Source organism: Arachis hypogaea, chromosome 12 (assembly GCF_003086295.3).
Source record: "Arachis hypogaea cultivar Tifrunner chromosome 12, arahy.Tifrunner.gnm2.J5K5, whole genome shotgun sequence".
In the NCBI taxonomy this organism is placed as follows: Eukaryota; Viridiplantae; Streptophyta; class Magnoliopsida; order Fabales; family Fabaceae; genus Arachis; species Arachis hypogaea.
This window is the reverse complement of record NC_092047.1, coordinates 18,323,663-18,335,427: the sequence shown is the minus strand read 5'-3', so window position 1 is coordinate 18,335,427 and position 11,765 is coordinate 18,323,663. Positions and strand designations below refer to the sequence as shown.

The window sequence follows — 11,765 nt, the reverse complement described above, 5'->3', positions numbered from 1 at the left end:
TAATTTTTGGAGTTAAACTAAATAATTGGGTTAACTTAGTATGTAAGATGGCTAGGGTTTTTTTTTTTTTTTTTGGTATATGGGGTTAAGATGCCTATAAACTGATGAGACCTATTTGGTTATATGGTCCATCTTTATGCGAGCATTATTATTTAAATTTTGTTGAATTAACTCTATTGACAGGATTAGGGCTTCAAGCAACTTTACTAATTAATATCATGGAAAAAGGTTATAACTTTTGACTTTGTTAGAATTTGAATACGGCTGTTTTGATGTGTTTGGATGGAAGGAAAATATGGAGAAAAGAAATGTTATAAAAAGATAATTTTATTCTTATATTATAAAATATATTAAAAAAGTAAAAAGGTAGTATTGAAAGTAGAGAAAAAAATATTAATTTTTTTTTTATTTTCTTTCTAATGTTGGAGAGAAAAAAATTAGTGGACCCACCAGTTTTTTTTCATTCATTTTTTTTCTTTTTTAATTTTCCTCCTCAACTAAATAATGAAAAATAATCATTTTCTTTCCCATTTTCTTTCCTCCCTTTTCTTTTCTTTTCTTCCATTTTCTTCTCAAACAACCATGCACTAAAGAGAATAAGAGAACGATATGGTGGGATTGAGAGAAACGAGGTACAGTAGTATTTATTGCATGTTAATGAGATTCAACGATATTTTGAAGTTGGATAAGAAATTCCTTATTCTGGTTGCAGAAGCAAATCGTTGCATGGTATGATTCTAGGTTTATGAGGAAAGTTGAAGTAATGCTATGAAAAGATATTTAATTTCAGGTGGTTTGGTGATGATTATGGTTAATAAATTTAGCAAAGACGTGTATTTTGTTTCGCTTTCATAATAATATTAATTTTATGTCTAGTAAAAATTGTAATTTCATCTTGCTTACGAATTCTTTCTAATTGTAACGATAACAGGGCACACAATTCTTTAAATAATTTTTTCTAAGAGGAAGTGATAGAGGTACTCTCTTTCAAAAGATTTCAGGCTTTTTTATTTCTCTTTTAGAATACACGATAAAAAGATTATACTTAGTGATGGTTATCATATATTGTCGAATCAAATAATATAACCAACATGTGTTTATGGCCAATAAAATGCGCATACCTCATATATATATATATGGTTTGAATTGTGTGAGTATGTGCTGTTGTGAGTTGTGAATTATATATGTGCTTATGTGCAAATTGCTATATATATGACTGTGTTATTTGCTAATGCCTCATTGGTGTTCAAAGATGATTGAAGTTGAGGTAGTGTTAGAGCTTAGAATATATCTCTAGGCTATGGTAATGTGTTAAAAGTTAAAAAGAGAAATGCATGATAAGTTTAATGGGGGTAAATATAGCTACTAGGTGAGTTCGGTAATGATAACAAAGATACATAAATCCCTAGTTCTCATCGGTCCCCAAGTAGTTAGAAAAGACTTCTTAGAAGATGTGATTTGAAAAAATAAACAAAATGAAATAAGTATAAGACTTAAAATTTTATAGAGATAACCCATATCTAACATCTCTAACATACACATTGACAAAATATTAGGGTTAAGTATAATTTTCGTTCTTAAAGTATACATTAAAATTTTTTTTTGTTTCTAACTTTTTTTACAAACAAAATTATCCTTAATATTTAATTAATTTTAAAATTGTTCTTATTTTAGGGACTAAAATCGTATGAAGGTGGTGACGGAAGCGAAAGCAGAGGTAAATCGTAGACAGTTTCTTCTTTCTTTTCCCCTTCTTTTTCTTTCCTTTCCCCTTCGCAGGAACATAAACACTCTCTTTCTCTTTTTTTTTATTTTATAATTTTTTTGTTATGGATAATTTGGTCCAAAATTTTAATATTTAAGTTAAAATGAAGATTTTAAAATTTGATTTTAAATTTTAAAGACGATTTTGTATGCAAAAAAATATTGGAGACGAAAAAAATTTTCAATCTATACCTTAGGACGTAAAATCATACTTCACCCCATTATATTACTTATACACATTTATGTAACTATTTTCAAAAGGAAAAATTTTCAAATTTATTTTTAAACAAAGGTTAATATAGCAAAACTTCCCATAAATAAATATTTTTCATCAATTATATTATAACCAAATATGATTTATGATAGTAAGGATATTTTATAATTCCACTATGTGAATAAAAAGCATTATGAGATTGATTTATAATCTTTAGGTGTTTGTTTCAGTACGATAATAAATTTATACAAATAAAAATATGGACAAATTAAAACATAATATATGGATTATATTTTTCATGTCAATAATTATTTTTTTTAAATATATATCATATCAATACTTTTACTAAATTACCCTTATGATTTAATAAAAATAAAAACTATTTTTTATTTAATGTTACAAAAATACTTAAATATCCTTTTTTTATATTGGATAAAAACTATCCTAATCTTTTTAATTTAGTCAAAATTCAATTAACCTTAGTTTTATATTTTTAAATTTGAAACCATTTAAAAATTAAAACCAAAATATATTTGATTATTCGTATACACTAAAAGATTGCTTCGTTTCTCATGAACCATAATCTAATCTTTCGTACCCCGATTCAAACCAAAAAGAAGAACACGTGTGAAAAATTGATCTTCATCATTGTATACCAGTCTACCAATAAAGTGCAATCTCACCCTTAATTTCCTACCCAAACAGCAACAGCCTATCCTCACTCTCTCTCTTCGTCGTAGCCACGCTCTCTCTCCATTGTTCTTTATGCAGTAGCAGCACGCATTAACAGCCACCTTATCGTTCTCCACGCATCAACAACCCTGTGTTGCCTTCTGTACAGAGCAACCATAGTGTCATCCTCCACATAGCAGCAACCTTATATTGCTCTCCAGTGTTGTGCCTTCCTCCACTCCTCCTTGCAGTTTCCACTCTTTGTCTTTCGTTTGCAGCCGTTCAGCCCTGTTATTTCCACGGTCTAGCCCCACAAGTTTTGTCGACACAGTCCCCTGCATCTAGAATGGAGCCTCAGGTAATTTGCAGTTCAGTTCCAACGTTTTCTGTTTTAACTTTTGATATTTTTTGATAATTTGTTGTTTTGATAATTTTAATTATTTATAGTTCTATTATTTGTGGTTATGTTCTCTACTCTAGTGTTCTCTCATGTAACCTTTATAGTTGCTGTTTTTTGATTATTTAATTTTAATTTGTGATTTGGTATTTAATTTGTGCTTGTTCTAATTTTAGTATTATTGTAATTTTAATTTATGTTGTTCTAATTTTAGTTTTAATTTTGCTTTAGTGTTATCTGCTGGAAAATGATTTTAATCCAAATCCTCAGTAGACATTGCCCTCTTCATTCTCAGCACAAGAGTTTGCTTATTAGTTGGATTTCATCACTTTTCTTCTCCTTCTCATGCTTCTTTTTTATTGTCTCTTTCCTCTTCTCTTCTCTCTTTACAACTTACTACGTGGAGAACGATAGAATGGCTGTACTGCACGAAGGGTGACACAGAGCTGTTGATGCGTGGAGAATGACAAAGTGGCTGCTGGTGCATGATACTACTGCATGAAAGACGGCGGAGAGAGAGCGTGGCTACGAGAAAAGGAGAGGATGAGGATAGGCTGTTGCTGTCTAGGTAGAAAATTAGGGATGAGGTTGCATTTTATCGGTAGATTGGTATACAATGATGAAGAACAACTTTTCATATGTGTTCTTCTTTTTGGTATGAACAGGACACTACAACAATATAGATGATTTTTTAGGGTTATATGTATAAAAAAAAAATTAACAAATTTTGACACTATTTTAACTATGAAAATATGTTAATAAAAATTTTGTCAAAAATAGTATTTTTAACATATAAGTAATTGTGAAAAAAGTTTAAATCTTATTTTGATAAATATTGACTATCAAAAATAATTTGTTAGAAAAATTTGAGAATATATTTTCTGTGATACTTATTAACCATCAAAAATACTATTTATTTTGACACTTATTGACCATAAAAAATTCTCAACAAAAATTTTCAACAAAGAATGAGATGAGATCTTGAAATTGAAGAATAAACTGAAATTTTAAAAATAAAGAATGAGTAGTATGATCCCAATTAAACTGAGTGCAGTGTGATGCCAAAATTGACAAAGCCCAGAAAAGAAGAGAAATAGTGGAGTAAATTGAAAACAAACGAGTGTCAAAATTGAAGAGTAGTTTTCTACGGTTAAATTATTCATCAAGAAAATATAGAGAATTTAATATTTGTGATATTTGTCAAAAATATATATTAATTTTTACATTTAATTATGATTGTTAAAAAAAATGTTAAAATATAATAGGAGTACGAGAGATTAGATTAGAGTTTATGAGAAACAAAATAATTTTTTAGTGTATATGAATAATTAAATGTATTTTAATTTTAATTTTTAAATGATTTTAAATTTAAAAATATAAAACTAAAGTTAATTAAATTTTAACTAAATTAAAAGAATTAAGGTAATTTTTGACTAATATAAAAAGAATATTTAAATTTTTTTACAATATTAAATAATTTTTTTAATTTTTATTAAAATATAAAAATAATTTAATAAAAATATTATATTGATATAATATATATTTAAAAAAATTAATTACTGATATAAAAAACATAATTTATGTATCGTTTTTTAATTACCGATATATATAAATTTATTATTATATCGAAGTAAACACCTAACTTTTAAGTAGATGTATGACCAACGAAGAGATTAGTCATAATCCCTGCCAACATTAAGATCGATATGATATATGATTCCATAATTAACATTGCTGTAAAAATATCACCGTGAAATTATTAGTAGTATAAAAAAATCAAGTAGTTGACCAACTCCCTCGTAAATAAATATCAGAAATTCGAATATTATTATTATTATTATTATTATTATTATTATTATTATTATTATTATATATAATATAATTTATTAATTAATAATAAATTTTTAATAAAATTTAAATTTATAATAAATTAATTTTTAATTTGTTGAAATAAAAGATGTAGAAAATTAGAAGTATATATAAATGCTTTTATTTTTATATATAATCAGTTTTTTAATTTAAATTTTAAAAATAAAACTTCTTTTTATTTGAATATTTAAGAGTCTTTGTGGATTATGACTAGTATTTTTTATTTTTTGAATTTCATAAAAATCAAAACAAAAAATAAAATAAAAAATAAAATTTATTATTTTCTCACAAAATAACTAAAAATATGATAAAAAAAAAATTAGTATAGCATTAGAGCTATTTTTGTATAACCTTACAATGACGAGTTCGAACTATAAAAATAATTACTGATATAATTATTAAATTAAACGACATATATATTATATTTTTTTAATTGTGATCCTTCTCCTAAAACTTTAGACCAAATAACTCCTAATATTTTATACCGTACCTTTGCAAGTTTATAATTGTCGAGAGATCTAGTATCAAATTTGAGATTTTCCTTTAGAAAAAATTAGAGATTTTCTAGAGTAGTCATTAAAAAAATAGAAAAGGAAAGAAAGAAAGATGAATGCACGTGCGGGCGCCAGCAAAACGACAAGTGTGCATAAGCTCTGCATCATGCATGCACAACCCTTCCCTGTTGCTTTTTCCGCTATTCTTACTTCTTAGATGGGTCAACTTCAACATACTACATTTAATATTATATAATAATATTATTCTAATATCATTACAATGGGTTTTTTTATTTTCATTTATTTTTTATTCAAACCGTCACATACGACCGACCCCCTATATGGTCAAAACTTACCAAGACGACAACATAACAAACACAATTTAGTAACATTAGTCGTCACTTTATCTCCATATATAAGTGTATTATATCCATTTACCACACACCACCAATCAAGCTTCACAGAGCTCACAAATCAAACATAGAACCAGTTACTTTTTTTTGAGTGTCTAAAAATTAATTACTCTAATAATTAGGGATAATTATTGATGGAGGGAGGGAAATCATCATCATCGTCGTCGTCCTCAATTTCTAATGGCAATAATGTTGAAGTAAGGTATAGAGGGATTCGTAGGAGGCCATGGGGAAAATTTGCGGCGGAAATTCGTGACCCGACAAGAAAGGGGACAAGAATATGGCTTGGAACATTTGAAACTGCTGAAGAAGCTGCAAGGGCTTATGATGCTGCTGCTTTTCATTTCCGTGGCCATAGGGCCATTCTCAATTTCCCAAATGAGTATCAAGCTCCTCTTAACCCTAATTCGTCCTTGCCTTTGCCTTTGCCTCTTTCTGTTCATCCTCCTCCTCCTCCTCCTCCTCATTCGAACACGAATGCATATAATTTGGGTTCGTATTCGAATGAGGGGATAGTGCAAGGTGATCATAGTCATGATCGTGCTTTTGAATTAGAGTATTTGGACAATAAGTTGTTGGAAGAACTACTCCAACAAGCTCAAGATGATGATAGGTATATATACCAGTGCAATGATCATCATACATTTTACAGATAAGTGAGATTAGTTATATAATAAATCGAATGATTGGTCGTTCGAATCATGGAATCATGCATATGCAAAGGTTAATAAGAAGCAAGCTAGCTTAGAATTACGAGAGTGTTATCTGGCTTGAAATTTATTGTTCATTATTTTCATTGATTATTAATTTTGTTTGTTTATGTATATCATCATCAAAGTTCTTTCGAATGGAATTGGACATTTTATTATTATTATAATAATTTCAGGAATTTGTTTAAAGAAAATAAGAGATGATGCCACTTTTGCTAAACATTGGATTCCATTTTGATTTCCATTGCTTATCCACGTGCTGATCGCGTTGCTAATTAAGTTAAAGAAAAGAATATGTGCCCATTCAGCAACGAATTATATGAAACTGAGAACCAACATATATATGACATTAAAATCATGTTTACATGCACAAAATCATGTCTGTATGACTATAAGATATTGTATTTAAAGATATTGAATTAGTATTTTTTTTGTATTTATTATTATATTTTTTATTTTTTAAATAAAAAAATAAAAATAAATTAAATTTTTATAATTTATTTTAATTTATTATTAAATAAAATATAAAAATATTAATTTTTGGATCTTATTTTATTCTATTCTTAAAATTAAAGACGGCATAATATATTGAACGGATATGAAAATATGGTGCTCTTAAAAAAAAGAAAGAAAATAACAAAAAAAGGACAACATAAACAAAAGATATTATATCAGGAAGAGAAATTAGCTGGTAACATACTAACATGCATGTACATTAAGAGAAATTGGATAGTAATATGCATGTACATTTATTTATTTAAGAGGTAAATATCAAATTGGTATTTGAAAGATTTTTGTACTGATAAAATGGTACCTGATTTTTGTTATTGATAAAATAGTCTTTAAAAAAATTTTAAAATTTGACAAGTGTGTCCCCAAACTCGCCGGAACAAATCTCCGACAAGCACAATGCTAACATGGCCACCGTATTTTGGTGACCTGGCAAATTACCCTACAAATCCTAATCCCCCCTCCCCCAACGCAGAGTACCCCTCTATCTCCTTCTCCATCGCAACCCTCTCCCTACCCAACGCAACCCCCTCCCTCTCCCTCCCCACCGGAACCCCCATTTCCTCTCCCTTTCTATTGCAGCCCCCGACGCACACTCCCCCTTCCCTTTCCCTCCCCATCGTAGCCCCTTTCCCTCTCCCTCCTATCACAGCCCCTTAACCCCAATGCACACTCCCTCCTTCTCTCTCCCATTCAGTAACGAATTATGTAAAATTGAGAACAACATATATATGACACTAAATCATGTTTATATGCACAAAATCATGTTTGTCTGATAATAAGATATTGTATTTAAAGATATTGAATTAATGTTTTTTGTGTTTATTCTGATAGAAAGGATATAAAGATACTAATAAGAGGTATAATTTATTTTTTATTTTTTATTATTTTTATTAATTTTTTAATTATATTTTTATTATTATATATTTTTTCATTTTTAAATAAAAATAAAAATAAATTAAATTTTTATAATTTATTTTAATTTATTATTAGATAAAATATAAAAATATTATTTTTTGTTGAAGAAAATCTCATGTTTTGAAGCTGTGATATTGATGGTTTGATAAACCAAAAGGGATTAAGAGAGAAAAAAATAAGTTCTTCTCATTTTGAAAAGAATGAAAAAATTCCTTTTAAAAATATTTGTTGAGTTATTACACCTTATATACTATGTATTTCTTATGTACTCCCACTAAAAAAATTATAACAAGTAAGCATATATCTACTATTAATAAAAAAATAATCTAGGTAACACCCTCCCGCAAGCTAGAATTGTATAAATCTAATAATCCTAGTTTGAAAATATTACTAAGAAAAGGACCCGGTGGCAGAGTCTTAGTAAGAAAATCAGCAAGTAGGTCTTTGGAACGAACTAACATGAGATCAATGAGACCAGACAAATGCTTTCACAAATAATGTGGTGGTCCACTTCAATGTACTTGGTTCTTTCATGAAAGATGGGATTATTGGCAATGTGAATGGCTGATTGGTTGTCACAGAATAGAGTGATAGCCTTCTGAAGCGGCAATGAATGAAATCCATTAAGAAAGATAACCAACTAGCTTCACAAGTGACAACAACAAGAGACCTATATTTAGCTTCTGTAGAGGAAACGGTAGTTTGCTTCTTACTCTTCCAGCTAACGAGAGAGTTCGCAAGCATAAAGTAATAACCGGTAACGGAACGACGAGTATCGGCACAGGTAGCCCAGTCAGCATCGACAAATCCGGTGAGATGCAGATTAGAAGTAGAGGAGAAGATAGACCAGTTGCAGGTCTACCTTTTAAATATCAGAGAACACAAAGCAACCTGTAGGTGAGAAGTGGTTGCACAGTCTAAAAACTGGTTCAAACGTCCCACAGTATAAGAGGGTTTAGAGTTTAGGGTTTAGTGTTTGTGAGATAAAGGAGTCGGCCGATGAACTGTCTGTAAGTAGTGTTATCCGTTAAAATGGTACCTGATTCCTTCGAGAGTTTCTAACTATAATCAAATGAGGTGGAGAAAGGCTTGCAATTTAGATAACCAAAATCCTTAAGAAGGTCCCTGGCGTACTTCCGCTAATAAATGTAAATTCCAGAGTTAGAGCGTGCTACTTCTATTCCCAAGAAGTACTTGAGATCACTAAGATTCTTTATTTTGAACTTGTCATCCAAAATTTGCTTGATGGAATTGATTTTGCCAATGTCATTCCCGGTTAAAACCAAGTCATCAACATATACTAGAATGACAGTGAAGCTTTCAGATTGTTTCTTGATGAAGAGGAAATGATCATAAAAAAACTGTTTATAACCAGCATCAACAAGAGTCTGAGTGAGCTTAATATTTTATTGTCTACTTGCTTGCTTAAGCCCATATAGAGACTTTTGCAATTTACAAAGCAAACCTAGTTGTGACACAGCCAAACCGGGTGGTATATTCATATAAACTTCCTTGTCCAAATCTCCGTGAAGGAAGGCAGTATTGACGTTCAGCTATTTCAAATGTCATTTCTTTGCCACTACTAATGCTAACATTACTCGTAGGGTAGTCATTTTGACAAATGGATTAAAAGTATCACCATAATCTACTCCTTGCACTTGAGTGAATTCTTTTGAAACTAGCCTCGCTTTGTGTCTTTTTATGGTGCCATCGGAATTGAATTTTACCCGAAAAACCCATTTGCAACCCACAGCCTTCTTGCCTTTTGGGAGTTCATTAAGATACCAAGTTCTGTTCTGATCTAGAGCTGTCAATTCAGCTTGTATTGTCTTTCTCCAACATTTATGTGTAGCCGCTTCCTCATAAGTGCTAGGTTCCAGATTTGAGGTGATGGCCAGAGAAAGGGACTTATATTTTGGGGTTAGTTTATCATATAACAAGTGTTGTTAGATAGGATATAAAGAGTTAGAGTTGGCAAAGTTGCTAGAGTGAGCTGTGTGGGTTATCATACAATGGTAGTCCTTCAAATAAGCAGGCGATTTCTTAACTCTTTCAGATTTTCTAGTGATACAGTCATGTATGATGTCGTAGTTTTGTGATGCATGTGCATTGTTAGTGTGTGGTGTGGTAATGGGTGCAATAGTGTGTGAGAAAATTGGTGAGTGCATTGAGTTTGAGAAATGTTCATTTGAATCTGTGAGTGTGGTATGTGTATGTGATTGCAAATAATGTGTGGATGGTGTATCATATTGAAAAAGATCAATGCGTTATGGAGTACTAGTGGGTACTGCAGGAATATCAGTGCTAGTAAAATGTGAAAATGGAAAATGAGTTTCATAGAAAGTTAAATTTCTAAATATGAAAATTTCTTTTTATTTTAAATCAATAAATCGAAAACCTTTTGTTCCTAATTTAAAATCGAGAAAAGCTATTTTTCTGGCTCTTGGGTCTAATTTTGTTCTTGAATTTGTTAATGTGGAGGCATATGCAAGAGAATCAAATACTCTTAAATATGAAAGATTAGGTAAGTTACCATACAAAAGCTTATAAGGACAAGTATTATCTAGTTTAGTGTTGGGCAGCCTATTAATTAGGTGAATATCGTAAGTAACTGCGTATAGCCAAAAACAATATGAAATTCCTGATTGAAATAACAGTGCTCTAGCAACACCTAAAATGTGTTGTTGTTTTCGCTCTACAATCCCATTTTGCTCTGGTGTTTCTACACAAGAAGTTTGGTGTAAAATACCAGTTAATGCAAAACAAAATTTTAGAGTGAATTCTGGCCCATTGTCAATCCTTATATATTGAACTTGTTTTTTAAATTGTACTCTGACAAAGTTCACAAAATTAATAACCAATCGTGATGTCTTAGATTTGGTTTTCATAAAAAAAATTCAAGTGAATCTGCTCTTGCCATCCACCATAGTAAAAAAATACCTATGTCTTTCATTGGAAGGGATAGAAATAGGACCCCAGATATTCATATGAACTAAGTCAAAACAATCTTTTATTTCAATTGTACTAAGATTAAAAGATAATTTCTTTTGTTTTGCAAAACGACACGAGTCACAAGGAAGTTTTGAAGCAACATAATCTATAAAAGGATAATATTTCTTCACTAAAATCAATTTATGCATGGATATGTGTCCTAATCTAAGATACCAAATGTTGTTGTGCTCAGTGTGTGATGGTGTTGTGGGATGAGTAGCAGTCGTAGTTGCTGCCAATGAAGCTTGCTTTGTTGGAGGAGGGGAAAGTGAGAGAATTCTGGTTCTCTACTCATTGTATATAACCCTTTTATACACTCAACAATGCCAATCATCTTTGATGTGGATCGATCTTGTATCTCACAACACTTATCATTGATTAATAGTTGGCAATGTAAGTTTGAGGTTAATTTTCACACAGAAATCAGTTTAAAATCAAAAGAAGGAATGTACAAAACATTTTTGAGAAAAAAGTTTTTAGAGAATGTGATTATGCCAATGATGGTGCTAACAGTTTTGGTCCTATTTGGCAATATCACATTTATTGGAGCAATATTTTAAAAGTTTACAAAATCTTTTAAGTCAAAAGTCGCATGATCTGTTGCATCGGAGTCAATGACCCATAGTGCAGATTTTGGAGTGATAATGCTCATAATTATCGCATTAAAATGTAATACAATGGTTTCACCTGGAGCAGAGGTCTGAATAGAATTAGTCAAAATTTGATTTGCATTATGAGGTTATTGCTGCACACTTTGTGAGTTTTGTCTTTGATCAACTCTAACAAGGCAAATCTTTGTTCTGGAGTGAACTC

At 30.1% G+C, this 11,765-nt stretch overlaps 1 protein-coding gene across 1 annotated transcript; it reads left to right on the top strand.

The window, feature by feature from the left end:
- The first annotated feature begins 5,865 nt into the window (after window positions 1–5,865).
- LOC112727046 (ethylene-responsive transcription factor ERF098-like) lies at window positions 5,866–6,730 on the top strand. Its single transcript, XM_025776646.3, has one exon. The coding sequence runs from the start codon at window positions 5,958–5,960 to the stop codon at window positions 6,477–6,479; it is 522 nt and encodes a 173-aa protein (XP_025632431.1). The 5' UTR covers window positions 5,866–5,957; the 3' UTR covers window positions 6,480–6,730.
- The last annotated feature ends 5,035 nt before the right edge of the window (window positions 6,731–11,765 follow it).

Excerpts from the sequence above, each read along its gene's own strand:
- LOC112727046 (XM_025776646.3), top strand. The coding sequence starts at position 5,958 with ATGGAGGGAGGGAAATCATCATCATCGTCGTCGTCCTCAATTTCTAAT.